The 19,597-nt window shown below is 43.6% G+C and overlaps 1 protein-coding gene across 3 annotated transcripts in view; it reads right to left on the bottom strand.

Moving 5' to 3' along the window:
• PROX1 (prospero homeobox 1) overlaps nucleotides 1–17,915 on the bottom strand; it is a 52,668-nt gene extending 34,753 nt beyond the window's left edge. For 2 of the 3 annotated variants that reach the window (XM_062210337.1, XM_062210339.1), the window contains exons 1-4: nucleotides 17,387–17,915; nucleotides 17,149–17,254; nucleotides 7,742–9,533; nucleotides 717–824 (exon numbers count right to left, since the gene is read on the bottom strand). In XM_062210337.1, coding sequence (XP_062066321.1) covers nucleotides 717–824; nucleotides 7,742–9,466 — 1,833 coding nt within the window. In that variant the 5' untranslated portion in view covers nucleotides 9,467–9,533; nucleotides 17,149–17,254; nucleotides 17,387–17,915. Of the gene's footprint in view, nucleotides 1–716; nucleotides 825–7,741; nucleotides 9,534–16,565; nucleotides 16,642–17,148; nucleotides 17,255–17,386 lie in introns of those variants that run through there. The other variant, XM_062210338.1, reaches the window with a different exon arrangement.
• Nucleotides 17,916–19,597: the final 1,682 nt, after the last annotated feature.

Raw genomic sequence — 19,597 nt, 5'->3', positions numbered from 1 at the left:
TTGATGCAAACAATTACTTAAAACCCACACACAGACACAGACACACACGCACACAGACACACACACAGAGAACCAGGAGGTCCCAATATTCTGTAGAATGAGGGAGGCTGCAGCTGTAGGCCGACAGCTTTCATATCCTCATTTGAATAATGTGTCCTGAATCTGTCACTTTATTCATTCTCCTTATGCTCAGTGTACTCTACATCAACAACAAATTAAGTTGTAAATAAGAGACAATCATCACTTTTGTTTTTAAGCAGCTACTGCATAGAGAATTTCAATGTGCGCTCCTTTTCGACAGGAGGAGAAAGAGGTGCTAGAGTTTGCTTTCACAAGCATGAATATGGGGAAACCAACAGAAACAAAAACAGAAACAGTTTACTGTTGCTTAGGGGAGGGAGAAAAAAACATATTCTAAAGCACATCCATCCATTACCAGTTAAAATTTCTTCCAGGAAGCTACCAAAACATACAGAAACAGAAGCTAACTTTCCTGGGCTATACTGGAAACCTATGTGACTAACACCAGTCACTGGGTCTTGATACACAAGTGGCTCTTTTGCTTAGCACACCTTGAGACAAAAGGACAAATTCATTTATAACACAGGTGTATTAAGAAACTAATTCCACAGTCATCTCCATTACCTTCTCAGAATTCAAATAACTACCACGTGCATAGAAAATGAAAAAAATTAATAATAAAAAAATGTCCCTACCTTTACATCGGAGAAGTAGGTCTTCAGCATATTGGAACTGGGATAACGGGTATAAAAGAACATGAGCTTTGCTTTTTTCAAGTGATTGGGTGACAATCCCTCCTGCATGTAGGATGCAACTGATTAAGGAAAACAATTCTACAATCAGAAAGAACCTATCCCTCCTGCCTCCCTGTCCTTATCCTGGGAGTCTGGAGGCCCACCAGACAGCAGTGGGAGTGCTGGAAGGTATGTGGCACTGGCTACGGAATCCATTGCTAACTTGCTGCTGTTTGCTCAAAATGAACAGTGCCCATCAGAAACTGCCAACTGCAATGGTGAGGATGCACCATTTCATTGTAGAATCTTGGCTACTTCGTGCTGAGGATGGCCAAGCATTTCCCTCTTCGGGGTCCATGTGCGATCTATATGTTCACTTGTTGCTAAGGAGACAAATGCATCCAGCAGGTAGTACATAACTCTTATCATAAGAGTTTCCCCTTCTTCACAAATACAGTTCTGTTTGTTCTCTGCACATTCTGTGGTTTACATCAAATTATTATACTACCGTATGTGGAAACATAAAATGCATTATTCTGAACACTGTTCTGCAAGCTTCACATTTTACCTTTTAGTACTAATTTAGTGGAGCTTCTTGACTCACTTTCTTCCTATCTTATTATTATATCCTTTTAATTGTTTCCTTTTAAATCACAGCTAAAAATTGGGAGGGGTGGTTTTGGTACAGAAAGAACTGGGGGGTGCGTGTGGGGTGGGGGTTGCTTTGTGAAAGCAACGGTCCGAAATCAAATACAATTTGCCTGTGTCCTGGATTTATAGTTAACTCCTTTGAGAGTGACGCAGTAGTTGGGGCTAACAAATCAATAAATGTGGGTTAGCAGATCAATAAATGGCCACTTACCCAAAATAAGAAGGCCTATTTATCTGGAAACATCATTACCTTTTAGATCTGTAAACAGCAGCAACTAAAACAGTTCCCAGGAGAACATGAGGCTAACCATAACAATCCAGGCTTCCTGATTCTCCCCCAGATTCTTGGCACTCCTCAGCAGATTCAGAGCTGCGATGGCTCTGGTCACATCTGTGCCGCAGCCTGGCCCTGCCATTTCCTTAGCAAATTAATGGCTTTATAATTTATCAGAAATGAAGATGCACGTGGAGAAAATCAATGTGGTCCCCCACAAGGTCAATTAAGGGTCCTTCCTAGAGGCTTCTCTAAGGATTTTCTCTGAAAAGAGAGAGAGTCTGGGAAAAATAAGGAAAAGAGAAAAAAAAGAACGAAAAAGAAAATGTACACACACACACACACAACTACCAAACAAAAATTCCACACCTTACAAAGAAAGGTCAAATAAACACAGATCTGCAGGAAAGGCAAAAGTTTCCAAATGACCTCCATCAAGTCCACCACGACGAATCATGAAAATAGAGGGAAACCAGAAAGTTACCAGACAAGAAGAATCAAATGAATATTGATGAGCACCCGGCTACCTATAACACGGCATCTAACCAAATATTCTGCTGAGAATTTGTTCGATTAACGTTCCCTTCAATAGCACATGCCATTTTAGAAAGATCACCTTGGTTTGTAAAGAGTGGGGTTTTGCTTTTTTTTTTTTTTTAGCTGAAAATAAACAGTCAAAGAAGAAATTTAGATTTTGATATCCGTAAGCCAAAGCAGCTTAACTGAACTTGTGTTTTTGTTTGAGATCCTTAATGATTACAAAGACGATAATTTATGACTGACATACTTCTTGTGCCAAGGAAAGAGCTGAAAGGCCCTCCAGTAACCCCCATTAGACTGATAGAGACGACTAAAGGAGCCGTGGCACACTTCAGGCCCATCTGTCCAAATGGATAAGTGAAATAATAGTTGCAAGCTGTCTCCTACTGCCTCATGATAAGAGTTTCAGGCAAGCCCAAACTTCGACAAACATTCTCAGATCTGCGTTCTAATCTTTTCTTTCAGATGGCTACATGAAAACAAGCTTGTGCATTTAGTTTTCAAATCCCAAATCTTTTCACATTCGGTCTCATACGAAACACAAATTGCTCTGCTGTGCTTCTCAGATAGGCACCGAGCTACCAGAACTTCCTGAAGCTTTCAATACATGTAAATTATGCTAAGATGTTCTCATTCTTTTTATGTAGGAAAAAAAAAGTCATATATCCAGTTTATTTTGATCCGGCTATAGAGGTCTTTTATTTAATGAAAAAAAAATTATTCCAATTTGGATTTCTCGAGTTCGTTCTTGCTTTCAGATGTTTCCTGTTGGTAATACTTGGAATTGATCAGTTGGAAGGGAACACAGAATAAATCTTTATCTCTTGCTCATTGTGCAATTAAGATAAAATTCCCATAAATATATGTCTAATAAACTATTAAAAATAGCTAATGAAACATTTAAAAACCAACAGTTAGATAATCCTTTTTTTTCTCCTCAAAATAAATCTGAACTGACCAATTGGTTAATTTCCCTTTTAAGTGCTTGTGCTGAAAAGCAACTGTTCTTCCAAGAAAGCACTAGCTGTTTCCAGGATACTTACACACGCACAATGACTCATGATGGAATAGATTCAGTAAACATACAGCTGTACTGAACACGAGCTAAGCTCCATTCAAGGCCAGGAAAGAAAATGAGCACAAATAAATATTAAGGAGGTAAAGGGGGGTGGGGTGAAGGGGGATGGAACGCAAACAAGATCTGTCCCGGCAGCTCATGTGGCTTTGCCTCAATTCTCTTAGCCATAGCTTTGTGAAGACAGATGACATTCAATTCTATGTGTAATGCAAAATAGACAATAACTGCTGAAACTTGAGACAGCTGCCAGGTGTAAAAAAAAAAAAAAAGAAAAAAGAAAAAGAAAAAGAAAAAAAGGAAAGAGAAAGAAAAAAAAAAAGGATGATAAATCCATAAATGAATGAAAGACATCTGCTCAGGAACATAAAAGATCAGAGAGGCAGGCTACTGCAGCTGAACCTAAAGCGGTGTTCAAACAACCTGAGTATGGAAGTGTTGTCTGTTTACCAAGCACAATATAACCTTACCTAAACAGCAGCAGCGGGAGGAGCAGCAGAGGCAGCAAAAAGGCAAATGGGAGAATAATGGGCTTTGAAGGCTGCAGGAAAAAAATTTCATTTTTCCATCTGAACTCTGGATCTAGAGAATTCACCTGCTGCACCTCCAAACAAACACATGAGGACTACTTCCTTAGCCCTTCTAAGGCTCTTGGAAACCTGAAGAATTGTAGTTTTTTCCTCATTCTCTGATTTGCTATTTCTAAGAGACTTTCCTTCCTACAAACCTGAAATGGGGAGAAAAGATCTAAATTATCTCATTTAATGACAGAGATTAGGGCATGGGGTTACTGCACTAAGAAGTTCAACATAATCAGAGGGACATGTGCTTTAAGGATACAGATATTTTTAAATTTACTTTATAATTTTTTTGTGGTGGGTGAACCTAGATTCTTTGTTTTTAATCTACATATTTTATTACGACTAATAAAATTATTATGGCCCCCATGACTTCTCAAAATGTTAATAGTCCAACTCCCATGGGTTGTTTCACATTACAGAAATTCATTTTTAATCCATGTTTTCTGGTTGGATTTTAATTTCAAATCATTAAACAATGTTTTTCCTTTCTAAGCTTCACATATTTTTTTTAACATTCTCCCTAAAAGCTGAGTGGGGAAAGCTGGTTGTCACAGAGAACAGGTTCAATTTCTTCACCTGAACATCTTAATGGCTGGTAGTACTACCCTTGTGCTTTAATTCGGTACATGCAAATGTTTGAGGCCTAAACAAGGCTATTTTTCTTGAGATGCAAAGAGGATGAACGACAAGGAACAACATGAAGAAAAGCAATTGGCTGACTGTTTCTTTCAGAATTTGAATAAAACTTAATATTTGATTAAATAGGTTCATTTGCAAAGATACCAAACACATTTTTTATATCCAAGACATGAGGCCTTGGAGCAGGTGCATCAATGTTCAGTTTATAATGTGCACATTCACTATATCTTTCTCCTAACAGGGATAATGAGGTAATGTGCTCTCTTATATAGATCATATAGGTTTAATGCATTTGTCTTAGAATAGAGTTATCTGATAAGCTGGTGTTCTTAATAGTTCTTATCTTGGCTACTTTGTTCAAAAAGCAGATGACACCTTTTGAGTAGGAAAGAATTCCTTGCAAATTAGATTATTTATAACAGTTTGGAAAGCCATGAACTAAAAATAAGAATAGAATAAGGACAATCATAGTGAGACCATTTCATCCCATTCCTACAGATCTTTTCTAGGAATAACTCTACCACACTGTAAAATATGGTCCTGTGTCCCGAACACTGAAGAAAGATGTCACTAACTGTGGTTCCCAGAAATTTCTTCCAACTAAAAGCTTGAGAATTTTGCCTATATCTGTTCACTGTCAGGTCAATTGAGGAAAGAACTCATTGCCATAGAGGCTCAGAGACTGGAACAAAGTGTATCCAATCTCCCAACAAACATTTAGAACCTCACTGGCTTAGAGATTGTGGAAACCACAGAAAAGCTTGCATGCCTATCTTCTTCGTCCTAAGAAATAATAGTCAATGAGATGAATGGCTGAAAGTAGAATATAGTAACCGGGAAACAGGAAGAACCATAGGGTAGAAGACCAAAAGTAGAAAATGTAATCATTAATTAAAACCAGGGGCCAGACTTTTTTAGCGATAGAAAAGAAACAACTCCAGGTGTTAGCAAGCAATATTTCATATGATCGTGTGTGCTTCCCACCCATCAGGGTCTGACACAATCTTACATTGGTAAGAGACAGAAGAAGGTATTCCTCTGAAGAAGAAACTATATTTTCTTTAAAGTCTTTGATACCTATGGAAAGAAAAGTAACTGCTTTCCTTTCAACTCCTCAGAATTACTCAGGGGATTAGGAATGGGTGAGACAGTGAGCACAGCTGATACTTAAAGCAACCTAGAAGACCCCCCCCCCCAAGACAAAAATAACTTAAAAAAAAAAAAAAGCACAGACAAAATTATAATTATCTGGTGGCAATGAAAAGTCTAAACTAAAAATAAAAACAAAACAAAAGGTAAACTAATGTCTTCAGCTAAAGACTTTAGTATGAACTTACAGGACACTGAAATCTGAATTTAGATATTCATGAAAATGGGAACACATATCTCTCTACTCTGTGTGTACATGTGTGTGTGTGTTTGTGCATGTATATTAACACTCTACTTGTTGCAAAATGAAGTTCAAAGATCTCTACCTTGCAATGAGTTCTAGCCCAGACATTAGCCTGGCCTGATTTCCAGAAGACACACATCCTGCAAAGGGTTAAAAAAACCATGCAAGCCATTGTGTCTTCCCACTTTGCCTTCCTCACCATCAACAGCTATGTTCCAATTATTTTGACCAATATTTATTGCCTGCTTATAATATGTAAGGCATGGTGCTTGGTGCAGTTTGATTTATGACTAGTGGATTGAATTTTAGATTTGTGAAAGGTTGAAGTTAAATCAACAACCGAGCCCAGACTCAATTTTTGTTTATTTATCTAAGTTCTCAACGTCTTTTTCTTCCCTTTTGCTCCCAATGTTCTTCTCTTCTTTCTCGCTATGGAGAGGAACTCCAGGTTTACCTGTCCAAGAGGGTCTCAAGCTTGTGGCTCCATCACCTTACCAGAAATCTTCATAGCTATCATGCAAGTAGGCTGGAATGATGACGTCCACTAACTAGGAAAACATTTCCACCATAGCTGAGACTTCGCGCTTCTGTGGCAGCCTCCAGAGTGGGCTTAGACACTAAAATGTCAATCTCTAGTCATCAGGATTGCTCAAAATCCTCAATTTAGTAACCGCCAATTTGATTGCTAAATTTTATAACCATCTGGTAATTTATTATACAAGAAGCAAGCCTCCACCTGCCCCCCCCCATGCGACTATTCTGCTACCCCAGAAGACCAACAACCACAAGATTTTTAAAAATTTACTGAAAGGATCAATTTACGGGATGTGGGGGAAGAAGGGGGAATGATCAGTTAAAAATACTTGAAGTTCAGAATAGGCCTAATAAAAAAATAAAACTGTCATCTCTACATAAAAGTCAGGTTCAGCATTAAAAGTCATAAGAAGAGAGTCATTTTTAAGTCGAATACAGCTGAGTTTTATATTTAACTGTGCTCGCTTGCTTTCCAAAATAATTTGCTTTGTGTATGTTAGGACAAAAGATTTCTGTGTGTGGCTGAACAGAGGTTAATCATGCATAGAGGCAGCTGCACCAGACCCAAAGAACAGACCTGGGGTGAACGAGAGGGAGAACGATGCCATCTGAATACATCAGTACCTGTCTATTTCCTTTAAAAAAGCAAGTCTCACTTAAAGATATGAAGAACTGTAACTCCCCATCCACATCTCTCTCCCACCTCAGCCTCCCCCAAGGAAGGGGCTCTTCCTAAGATTTAGTGGCACCTCCTTGAAAGGGACCTGGAGCCTTGCAGAGAGTTTGAAATGCGAATTCTTCTTATGGAATCTTAAGAGATCTGAACACTTACTTTTCTTTCCACTCCATAATAATAATAATAATAAAAAAACTTACCAGCTTTAAAAGAATAGCTGAGAGAATTCAAGATTTGCAGTGAGACTTTTTTTTTTCCCCCAATCTCTGAATCTACTCTTTAAACAGAGGGTGAGGGGAGAGAGAAAGAGACAGAGACAGAGAGAGAATGAGTTCAGGGAAAGCAGCAGGGAGGGAAAAAAATACTTCTGAAGAAGCACATATTAAATACCAGCTCCCCCAGGCAACGAACAACTTGGGAAAGCTGCACCGGTTTGGTTTGGTTGTTAGCTTCTCTGCCATCAGAAATACCCCACTCATACTGCTCCATGCCTACGAACTGGGGTAACAGGGAAGCTTGCATTCTTAAGAAGATAGGCGTCTGCATTCATCTAGATACTGTGTAAACCCAACCTTTTATTTTAACGTTTGCTTTTTTTCCTTGCGGGGAAAAGAAAAGGATATTGCACTTCCCGAGTAAGGTGAGATTTCGGACATGTCTTGAAGATCGCCACACTCGGACTTGATGAGTGACAAGGAGAGCCCTTCGGCGCTGCTGGGTGGGTGTGCTGGTGAGCAAGGGTGGTGGCTCAGGTGGTGGGATGACATCTTGGTCCTCAGACTCGTGGTGTCCCTAGTTAAGTCTAAGGATTCAGGAGAGGCTCTGTCTTTTCCCGAGAAGGAGCCCGAGGGAGCACCTAGTGGACTTTGAAATGGGTAGGCCATCAAGGGGAGGGGGAAGGGGTGGCGGAAGGTGGATGTGGTGAAGCCTGCAGTGGCCGAGAGAGGCGACTGGTGCAGGGGCTGGTGGTGGCCGCCGGCGGCCGGGCCCGAGGCAGACTGGTCGGATGAGTTTTTGCGGACAACCAGGGGCAGTGCCTCCGTCTGGTCTGTGGCACTGGGCATCTGCACGTTGCCAAAGGTGTCCAGGGGGTTCGGAATGATGACGTCGCCAAAGCACTGCAGGCGCTGGTTGGCGGTGTGGAAATTGTGGTTCTCCCCATTGACTGCAAATCTGGCCTGGGGGATCTGGAGAGGTGGGAAGACCTGAGGAACCTGGCGGGAGGGTTTGGCCGAAAAGACTTTGACCACAGTGTCCACCACTTGCGACATGGCAGTGTTCAGTTCCTGTTTCAAGGTCTCGGCCAAATGTTTGCCTTCGGGCTGTAAGGAGTTTGGCCCGTGGTCTCTTTCTTTGTTGTTGGTTTCCCGCTTGGGCTTGTTTTCCGCCATTTCCTGCTCTCTGATCAGGGCCCGGGCTCGGTCGATGAACTGGCCGGGGTCTAGCTCGCACATCTCATTGTCTGACCTCCCGACCGAGTCCTGGGCCCTGGCCTCCAGGATCTCCGAGCGCATGCTGTCTTCGGACAGGTTACCGTCTTCATCATTTTCAGAGTCAGTGCTGTCGTAGATCTGGTAGAACTTCTCCTGCAGCTGGCGCAGCTGCTTCTGCATGTCTTCCAGCTGCTGTTTCAGCTGTCGGCGTTCCTCTCGCTTCTGTTCTTTTCGGGCTGAAACCAGCTGCTGGAAACTCTGTTGCTGCTGCTGGGGCAGCTTCTGCTTGCGTTTGTTTTCTCTGTAACTTTCTCGGGGACTCACAGACTGCGGGGCCATCTCTCTTTCATTTTCATTGCCCCTTAATGCCACACTGGGGGAATGGCTCATTCCCCGAATGATATTCTCCACCCGGGCGCGCTTTGCTCTCAGGTGCTCGTCACATAAGCGATCCATATCAAACTGGCTCATAGTAGGCCTGCCAAAAGGGGAAAGACACTCTGGGGGACTGTCTCTCGAAGAGTTGCTGCATATATCCTCCTGGTGTACCTCGGAGCCTGTACTAGAGAGGCCGCTGGCTTGGAAACTGGGCTCCGTGCCACCATTTTTGTTCATGTTATTTTTCAACAGCTGGGAAATGATGGTTGCTCCTGGAAAAGGCATCATGGCATCTTCATACGAGTTCGCCCTCTTCAGCAGCTTACGGAGGACGTTTGACTTCTCTCCATCTGCATGCTGCACCACGGAGTACTCAACATCCTGCTCGGAACCTTGGGGATTCATGGCACTAAAAAACGTGGCTCTTGCCTTAGCAAAAAATGCAGATGCTGTCCCTACCGTCCTTTTCACTCCAATGTCAACTCTTCTCCTCTTGGTTTGCCGGCTTAAGAGGGCTGTGCTGTCATGGTCAGGCATCACTGGGCGGTTATTGTGCCATCTTCAAAAGCTCGTCAGCTGGGCACAGCTCAAGAATCCCGGGACCCTGGCCAACAGAACAAAAGGACTGATGAATCATTTTCTTTAAATTTCTCCAAATTTCCTGACCTCAATCCTGAATCAAATGCAAAATGCATAGGCTCTGGGATTTATGGCACATTACAATTATTGCAATTTATTATGCACTCTGCTTGAAATGAAACATTTTTAAATATTTCTGCTCCACTGGTTTAAGATGGATTAAGATTAAAAAAAAAAAAAAGCAAAAACTGCTTAAGCACCAGTAATATGATTCTCTTTCACAAATGCCTAAAATGATACTGTTTATCTTCAGAAGAAACACTAGATTATAAGAACACAGCCTCTGACAACCAATTGATTAAATTTTGGGCATTGAGATTCATATTAGAAAAGAAGATGAAAGTGGTCTATACTTAAGAAATAAGGTTCAATTTTAAGGCTGTGTGAACGTTGGACAAATAATTCCATTCCTGCACTAAAAGTATTGTGGTTTTAATGCTTTTAAAGGTAAAAGACTCTAAAATATATGCAAGTATTGAACACACACCCTTTATTCCTGAATTTTAAAATATTTTGGTCATATGTGAAATGGGAAAGAGGACATCCCAATCAGCATCTTTCGTACATAAATGGTCAACTTAGCACTGAGATAAACGCAGAAATAGCCATCTTACAAGGCTGCTTATGTCGTACAGTTATGCATTTTTATTAGTGAAATTATATGTGAAGATGGCATCTGTTGCTATCTTAATGTAACTATGAGAATATTTATAAATTTTCACAGTGTCCTTTGGATGACTTAAATCATTACAAAGTTGGAGTCACTGCAGAAGAAGGAAACTGTCATATTTTAGAAATCAGTATATGGAACAAATAATGATTGGCTGAGGCAAGGATAAATACATCTTCATTCACTACCAGTGTTCTTCTACTAAAATCTGTGAGAATAATACTTCAGATGCCTAAAGAGACACATTAACCTACATGTTTTGTGAATTTGATTTCCTATGCCGAATTAAAGGGAAAAATGCTGGGAAAAAAAAAAAGACTAAAAGATGATATATAAAGAAGAAGGAAAATAACATCAATCAAATATGCGAGAAAGAGAAATAGTTCTTTGTACGTGAACTTCCATTGTTTCTTGGGAACCCAATATAAAAAGAGAACATCTTTCCCTGCATTTGATAAAAGCTCTTGGCATATTGTGTGACTTATTAACTAGGGATGCTAACCCCAAATTCTCTGTGTATGTAAGATGCTACCCCTTTTTGTTTACAATTAGCATTTTATGAAGAAAATGAAAATATTTTTTTCACGCTGGCTTTATCTAATATTAAACTTCACGTTTGCTTAACAGAGCACATCTTCACAATAACAGGGTCTATTGCCAAAGGCAGCGTGCAGAGTGCTTGGAACAGCTCCCATCTCTTTCGGTTCACCTGTAAAAACATCTACGTGCTCCCTAGGACTGCATCTGTGGCTAGTTTTAAAGAATGACTATCCATGCAAATAGGCATAATTTCAGCATGAAATAACCTGTAAAAATCAAGGAAATGCTCTAAGCTTAGACGGCAATAATATGTTTTTTTTTTTTTTAAGCAAAACATATTTAATGATGCAGTGTTTGCCCCTGGCTTCCATGTGAAGACACAACATTTTAAAAGAGCCTGCTTCAGGGTGTCATGAAAGCAAGATGATTTCTCTTTATATTTTTTGCATGCTTGAGGATGAAATACTTTTTGCATGTTTCAGAAAAAACATTTCCTGAATATGCAGTGGAAACAGAGATGTCGATAACTTTAATATTGGGTTTTAAATGGAATTAAGAATGGCTGAGGTCCCTCACCCACTAATAATCAAATTGGTTGCAGAAACAGAAAAATGCAATGACAACTATTTCACAAGTACATTACATCTGTACTAGTGTAGCTGTCAGGTGAGAGAAAAAAGAAACAAGGAAAAAGACGATTTAATTCGAAGCTCTGTTAATTGCAGCAACACTTGTATCTGGAGAGGGGTTACAAGGAAGACTCTTCTGTGTGTGTATCCACTTTCCATAGATATGGTTCACTGCCATTATTTGACAGTTTTACCTCTTTCCTTTTTGTGTGCAAATCCTTTTCTCTTTAAAACACCTGCAAAGCATTTGATCTGCAATCAAAATGTTGAACAAACTTTGTGCAGCATTTTTTTCTCTCCCTGTTCCCCCTAACACCCACACTGGCCTTTGCTCCTGCCCATCCTCACGATGAGCAGAGCACCTCTCAGCAGAGGCTCACATAGGACACGCTGATGTTGCTGGTGAGCACAAGGTCATCCCCGGGCATCCTTCCTCTCACAGCTGCCATTCACCTCTGCGTCAACCACACTTCCTCTCATCTAGCCTAGGTAGCAACAGCTGCATCCCTGCCTAGTGCTTGAGCCAAGAGGAGGGCTATGCTCTTCCTAAGGTGGAAAGAAATCACACTTTTGTCTTCAGCACAGAATACGTGCTAACTAAACATGCTTATTGGGTCTGTTACAAACCAAGTATCTTATAACACCCTCCGAATTCACCAAGCTAAACTGATCTTTGCAATTCTCTTTCGGTCACCATTTTTAGATTAAATACTGATTTGCTTTTGTGTTGGGCTAAGCGAATTTGAACACTTTGAGGTCTTGTCCTAAAATGTCCAGCTGAGACATAACAAATAGAACAAAATGAATGGGAAAAAATGATATAATCCAGTAAGACAAGGCATTAGATTAACAGACACAAATACGTACCTATCTCCATGTAGCTTAGACCTAACCTTAGACATAAAGGTAGGATGGTAGGGTCCATTGAAACGATAACCCATGGAGGCTATAGGCAAGATATGGCAATAATACTGGTTGGCATAGTAGTTTATTAACATCATATTTCATGAACAAGACACATGGATATGAGAATAAGAAAATGCCCTGTTAAATGACTACAACATAAATTAAATCACTTGAAAACATTTTATGCATGCCTCCACATTTTCCCAATCCAGAATTTAAAAGAAACTATGAAATGATTTTATCACCAATATTTTCCTGTCCATTAAGATTTTTAAAAACTCCTCCACTCCTTAATATATGTACTAAGCCATAATGTTTCAACTACAGTTATTATTAATTCTTATTACCTTTTCAACTTAATGTGAATTTTGTGTTTAACCAGGCAATAGGAAGTTTTTTGGGTCAGCACTGGTGAATATCAGTATCACTAGGGATGCAGAAAAATACTGATGTAGAATTTGAACCTGAATGTATTATTGATCAAACACACAAACTCTGTCCCTGAGAACACCTCTTTAATTACTATGAACTCTATGCAGAATTTTTTTATTATTAAATATTTGGTTGTATCAATTGGCATCCAATCCTCACAAATACCTTGATAACTCCTATTCAGTAGACATCTTAATATAGCAGATTCTCCTCCAGAAAAAGACACTATAAGAATAAACACCCAGGTATAATCAAGTCAGATTTTAACTGCTCCAAAAGATTCTTTATTAAAATCTAAGTGATCTGACATTCTACTTAACATACAGAAATTTAGGGATACTGATAATGTTAGTAGAAAAGAATTTCAGGGAAGACTTTCAAAGGAATACTGCAATATGAAGTAGAAAGTGGTTAAGGGTTCCACTTTAATAAAGAAGTTATTTTGGGGAAGGGGATGCAACTTTTACTGCATCTATCTGGAGTCCAGATTTGGGACAAAGAAGTGTTTCATTATGGTAATTATCCAGATAGTTCAGACAGATCTTTTATGAGACAGGGAGAATGTAAGGTTGGCATGGTTTCCTGCTTAGATTATTCAGATTATCGGTCTTTGTTGATAAAATTATTTGAAGAAATTGCTCGAGGCTACATTTTCTTTCTTTCAGAAAATCATCCTTGAATGGGTCTCTAATCTACTTGGGTCAACCAGGTTAGGAAATTTCAAGTGGGATACTCTCATCCAAGAAAACTTTACGTCAATCGGGAAATCAGGTGATTTGATTTAGGCATCCCCAAATCGCTAGGCTGTTCCCTTCACTGTATTCAAGAGTTCATTTCTGCTAATTAGCAACTCTTTCTTCGGAGCTATTTCCGCTTACTATCAGGTTAAGAATGCCTTTGATGTTTATTTTGAAGAACCACTTGACATAAGTTAATGCTACATTGAACTCTGATTGTATCGTCAGGTTTCAAATCTTCCTATCATGATAAAATTCTCAAATCATAACCATTGCACTTAAGATTCTCCCATTCTATCAAAAATTCCATACATTTTTCACCTGTAAAATGAACACAGAACATTTTCGGAGTCATGCCTAAAATATTAATTTCTACTTACTTGGAAAGTCATAGTGCATCAAATTGGTAAATAAAAGAGAATGGAAAATAATTTTAAGAAAATACACTTACACTTCTTTCTTTTTTGCAGAAGATGGCAATTCTTTAAATGCCTTTGAGGCTTTAGAATGCAATAGGCAATAAGGCATATATACATAATTCCTTGTGTATGTAGCCCTTCCAATTTATTCAGGGCCTTAATAAGAATCCTGTATAATATATCATGCACAATCCATTTCACATTAGAACACCAGTAACATTTTATTACTTCTTTTGTTAATCCTAAATCCCATAACTCTGATATTAATATTGCAAATTTGAGACAATCCCTGAAATGCTAAAAAGAAATTCATGAAAAGAGGCCTCTTTGAGTTTTGAACAAATAAAGAAGAAGTCTGGTAACTTCTAGAATAAGCTAGCTTAGGTTTTAAGATGGACTGTTCTGCTTATGGAAAAACGATGCTAGGAAATGAATAAAGTGAGAACAAAGATGCACGTTATGTATGCATGAATTTTTTTTCCCACAAGGTGGTGATTAAACTAAATAGGATTCTGCATAATGGACACATAAAATATCAGTAAGTGCCAAGCACAGATAACCCCTATTAAAAATAAAGCAAATGAACATAGCCATAGATGACATTTTAATGACCTAAGAACTTCGAAAGTATCCAAGGCACACATTGGCGGGAACTTCAATATTTCAGTTTAAAGAACAAATGACACATACTATCTCATTTTCACAGAAACAATGATAGCTACCCAAGCAATAAAATGAATCAACAACCACCACTGGCCATCTACGCTATTTCCATGCAACTCAGTTTAAAAAAGGAGCCTGTTTAAAGAAAAATTCAAAAGGTCAAATTGCAAGAGCTCAGACATAATGCTCAGATTGCATTTCCAACATCTTCCCTCTCACACCAAGCCGCAGTCCTGAACTTCATCCATTTTGCCATTAGATAAATGTGTCCACCGTCAGGATAACACAAATACTTTCCTTTCTCCATCTGCACCACACATAGCCCATTTCATTAAAAAAAAAAAAATACTTGGAAGTTTGTGTGAGAATCTCTTCACCGAATGACCTGCCCGCATCTTGCATCAAACAGAAAAGCACAGTTACCTCTCATGTACTTGAGATTTTTCTTCTCCATCAAAGTCATATCTAGGACATCTGGTACATGTCTGGTACAATCACAGGCTCATTCTACTTTATGAGTGTATTGAACATAAGACTTGAAAGAGTTTATGCACATACCTATTCTTTCTGGGCAGGGAGAAAGCATGCTAAAAAAGAGAAGCTTTAACATCAGTAACACTTCCAAACTGACTTTGGTATTCTTGGCAGTTACACGCCACCATGGCTGTCCAAAACACACACACACACACACACACAAAGGACTTCTCTCTTCTCTCTCTCTCTCTCTGCCAAGCACAGACCTAGGAGATAGGCATAAACTGGAGGGAAGCAAGAGAAAGTCAATCTCCCTCCACCTGCTGCCTGAAGTGGAGCCTAGCAGACAGGGCCTTGGGAGCAGACTGCCAACATCCTTAAAAAAAAAAAAAAAAAAAAATTCATACCAACTCACCTCCCACTCCCACCCAAAGAGCTCCCACAGCAGGGTTCAAAACACAGCAACAGCCCAATTCCCATTCGCCCAGACAATCCTTCTAACCGGGACAACTATAAATTCATAAACCTCTACACCCCTGGCGCAAGCACCGTGGTCTGGAGCGGTACAGACACACTCAGACACAGAGGAAATGTGCACCTGTCTTTCTTGACACAACACACCTGTCAGGCCCTGCCCATGCGCACTCGGCTAATAGACTTCTGCCTACCTAGTTTAGGAGAGGAAATGATTTTGTGTGTGTGTGTGAGGGAGGGCATGGGTGGGGGAGGGGGAGGGACACGGACTGGAAGAGAAAAGACTCTTTCTAGCCTTGACTGAGAGGCGGCCACCCTGTGCCTACTCTGTTTTGTTTTAATAAGCTCAAGGAGACAACACAGACCTTCTTGGAAAAATAAAAACAATCAGGTGAGTACACAGCCTTCCCCCAGGCGGAGTAGGGCTCTGGGTTGCCAAGAACAGCAGCCTCACACTGGGACCTGCCTCCTTGGGCGATTGGCGACTGTCGCCCAGTCCCTCCTCCGAGTTCTGTTCAGGAGTCTGCCTGAAGGACTCAACTTGCACAGGAGCTGCGAAGGGGCGGCAGAGCCCTGCCTCTGGGGAAAGCAACCCCCCACCACCACCCTGCTCTCCCCCAACGCTCAGCTGTAGCCGGGGGAGCGACGGACTGGCAAGTCGCTGGCACTCCAGAAGAACCAGCAACTTGCTAAACTGGACTTTGGGTGACCCCCGCCTCCCTTCACGTCCCCCTCCTGGTCTGTTCAAGCAAGATAGCAGCTCTCTCCCCGCTTCCCGCCCTCCTCACTCTTCCCTCCGGCAGCAGGAATTCCCACTTCTCCTCTCCCCCTCTTCCTCCTCCAGTCCTCCGAACTGGGGTGAAATGGCCGGGACCCCCCACCCCACCCCCACCCCAAACAAGTCCCGACCGAGGTTGCCCAGTTCCACAAGCCCCCCGATGGCTGAGACTCTTCGCCTCGCCTTCGCGTTCGCGCTCCGAGACGCCTCCGGTCTACCCCGACCGCTACCCTTCCCCGAACACCCGGCCGCCGGAGCTCCCGGCGCCGCCTTACCCTACTCGACCGGCCCGCGCCCTGGGTCCCCGAGCTCAGGAGAGGGGCGCCGCGCTGCCTGCCCGGGACCCATGCCTGCCGCGTTCGCAGCCCGCTCTCCGCATTTCAGCGTCCGCCGCGTCGGCCGAGCAAAGTAACAGAGCGCCCCCCTCCTCGGGTCCCCTCCTCCCCACTCCCGGCCCTTTGCCCGGGTGCAGGAGGAGAAGTGAAAGGTATGCAAATGACAAGCAAATTGGAAGAGCCGGGAAGAAAGGCAGCTATCACCAACAAGACAAAGAAGAAGGGACGCGGGACGGGCCCCGGAGTTTGCGCCCGGGGAGGTGGGGAGGCTGAGGCTCGGCGGCGGAGAGCAGCAGCGCCCGGGCGAACAAAAAGCGACGCGGTCCTCTCTCCGGGGAAGAGAGGGCGAGGGAACGAAGGCAGGGGCGCGGACGCCCCCGCGGCCCCCAGACGCGGTACACAAAAGGTGACAGGATCAGCGACAAGTCCAGCCGCGCCACCCCCCACCCCCCACCCCCGGTCAACACCAGCCCTGGCCACCAGCGGGAGAGAGAAAGAAACAGAAGCCAAGCGGATCACTTACTCTCGGGGGCTGGGAGGAGCGGGGCGCGGAGTTCCACTGAGGCTCCTGCTTACAAACTGTCTAGAGGCTATTTTATTATGATTCATTGAAACAACACCATTTTCTCCTGGAAAAAAAAAAATGTTTGCACGGGTGTGAGTACCGGGAGGCTCTTTTCTCTCCTTCTCACTCCAGAAGGAGCCGGTGCGAGTGGTTCTGGAAAAGGGGAGGGGACTGGCGAGGGGGAGAAGCTACTTACGCCGTGCGGAGAGCGGTGGGACGGAGCCTGTCTCCCCCTCGGCGCCGGCGGAGAGGAGCCCACGCGCGCGCACGCGGTGGTGTCTTGCGGGTGATGAATGTGGTAATTGGACCAGGGACGGTGAGTCTGTGCGACAGCGAGCGAGCGGGGCGAGGGCGGGGAAGGGAGAGGACGGCTGAGGCGAGGCGAGGAGGAGAAGAGCGGAGCGGAGAGCGGCGGAGGAGCGGAGGCGAGGGGAGCGCAGGAGGGAGGCGCGCAGGGGCGCGGAGCGGGGCACGGGAGCGGAGCGGAGCGGGCGCGGGCGCTCGGGGCCAGAGCTCTCGTGCGCCGCTCGCTCTCCCCGGCTGCAATGGTGAATGATTTCCGAGCGCTCCCTCGGCTGAGGGCTCCGCTCCACAACAAGATTTACTTTAAGACACAGCTGAAGGAAACAGGAAGACTGCACGTCACAGTCTGACTGACGTACCCGGCCCCAGCACCCAATCGCGAGGCGCCTTCGGATTCAAGGGGGCACAGCGAGGCAAGAGAACTTGGGAGGAAAAAAAAATATAAAGGGGTGGGGGCGAGGGGCTGGGAGGAGAGGTGGGGAGAGGGGCCCCGCGCTCCCCCTCCCGGCCGCCGTCCCTGGCCCCCACCCCCTCCCCGCCCCTGCCGCTGCTGCGGGGCCACTGGCTGGCCGCGCCGGGCCCGAGCGAGCCATCTGCGGGCGCTCTGCAGAGCGGGCGACGGCGCGCGCGGCGCCCGGCTCCGCGCCTCGCACCGGCTCCTCCGGGACGCAGGTCCTTCTTCTTCTTCTTCTTTTTTTTTTCTTCCTCTTTTTCATTTCCCAGATACAGCTGATTGAGTTCGCCGAGTGGCCGAGCGAGTGAGCGCCCCTCGAACTTGGGTGGAGGAAGGCACGGAAAAGTACAGTGGAGGAAAAGCGAAGGTTTTAGGGGTGGGGGTAATACATTATAGGGCTTGGCGGGGGGGAGGTTCGCAGATCATTCCACTTTCCAAACGACCTTAAGCAATCTCAAGAATGCGTGTCGCGCTTGCTTGCTTTGAAAAGGGAGGTGGACGGTAAAACCCAGGTAGGTTTGGGATTAAGATAATAGGTGCCAGAGGTTTCACACCGGGTCTGCCGCACCTGATTTTCGAAGCCCAACTTTGGCTGAGTCCCAATCCCCTGTCAAACATTTTTAGGAAGAGGAGTATTTGCCCTTGGTCACCTCTAACAATATTATTTGGGTTGTAGGAACAGCGGCCAGGGAAAACCTTGTCACAAGTATTATCTCGCGATCACCCCTCACCAACTCACTCACCCCAGAGCGACCACAGAAGGAGGCTCAGTACAGGATTTACTCGGTTTTGACGCCCGGGAAACAAACTTTGAAGTTTATTAGGCAAGACATTTGAGCGCTTACATCTTGGGCTCCAACATCTTGGGTTTGACATTCCTTGGATGAAAAATAAGCAGCCAGGTACCTTTAGAGAGTGAACTCCTGAAGAGTTCCTCCGGGTTTGCAACTCACAAATAAGAAAGAGCGAGTCTCCCGCTGCAGCCGCGAAGTCCCCTTCCCCACCCTGGCACGGTAAACGGCTTTTGATACAGCAGCCGCGTTTGTGACTTCAAGATCCTCTAACAGCCAGGACTTGCAGGAGCCTCGAAGCAGACGCACTCATATCTGGTCGATTAGACACTCGTTTTCTAGGTAGACGGGGGCGAGGATTTTTTGGTGTGGGTTGCTCCATTTGATCAAAGTGGAATCACGTTGCGCGGTGACAGTGGCAACAGCAGGGTATTTTTGCGGTCTGTTACGACTACACTGGCCGTCTTCTGTGGCACACGCTCGCCCTTCTGGGACATTTGCAATCTCAGCTTCAAATTCGTGAAAGTGGAAAGAGTCTTAAGACTAGCAAATCTTCTCAGCGAACCCGAATAGTTGTTAGTATGTCCGAGTTTGTGCCCAGTAGGGAACTTTTGGCATGGAATTCAAACATAGAAAAGAGGATCTAAAAAAAAAAAAAAAATTCAGGTTGGTGCGGGAGATAAGAGAGAGACTTATGCGCGCATCCCCAGTGCCTTTTGGCACCCTTTTTCGCCGCCCCCAGTATCCTCCCTCCCTCTGCTAAGCGAACCAGGTGAAGGAGCGCCAACACCGCGCACTCCTTCAGAGATCCGCTATTGTATCAAGTGCTCTAATCGGGAGTTGATAATTTAAACTGGGA

Source organism: Lepus europaeus, chromosome 14 (genome assembly GCF_033115175.1).
Source record: "Lepus europaeus isolate LE1 chromosome 14, mLepTim1.pri, whole genome shotgun sequence".
Taxonomy (NCBI): Eukaryota; Metazoa; Chordata; class Mammalia; order Lagomorpha; family Leporidae; genus Lepus; species Lepus europaeus.
This window is presented reverse-complemented; position numbering and strand designations above follow the sequence as displayed.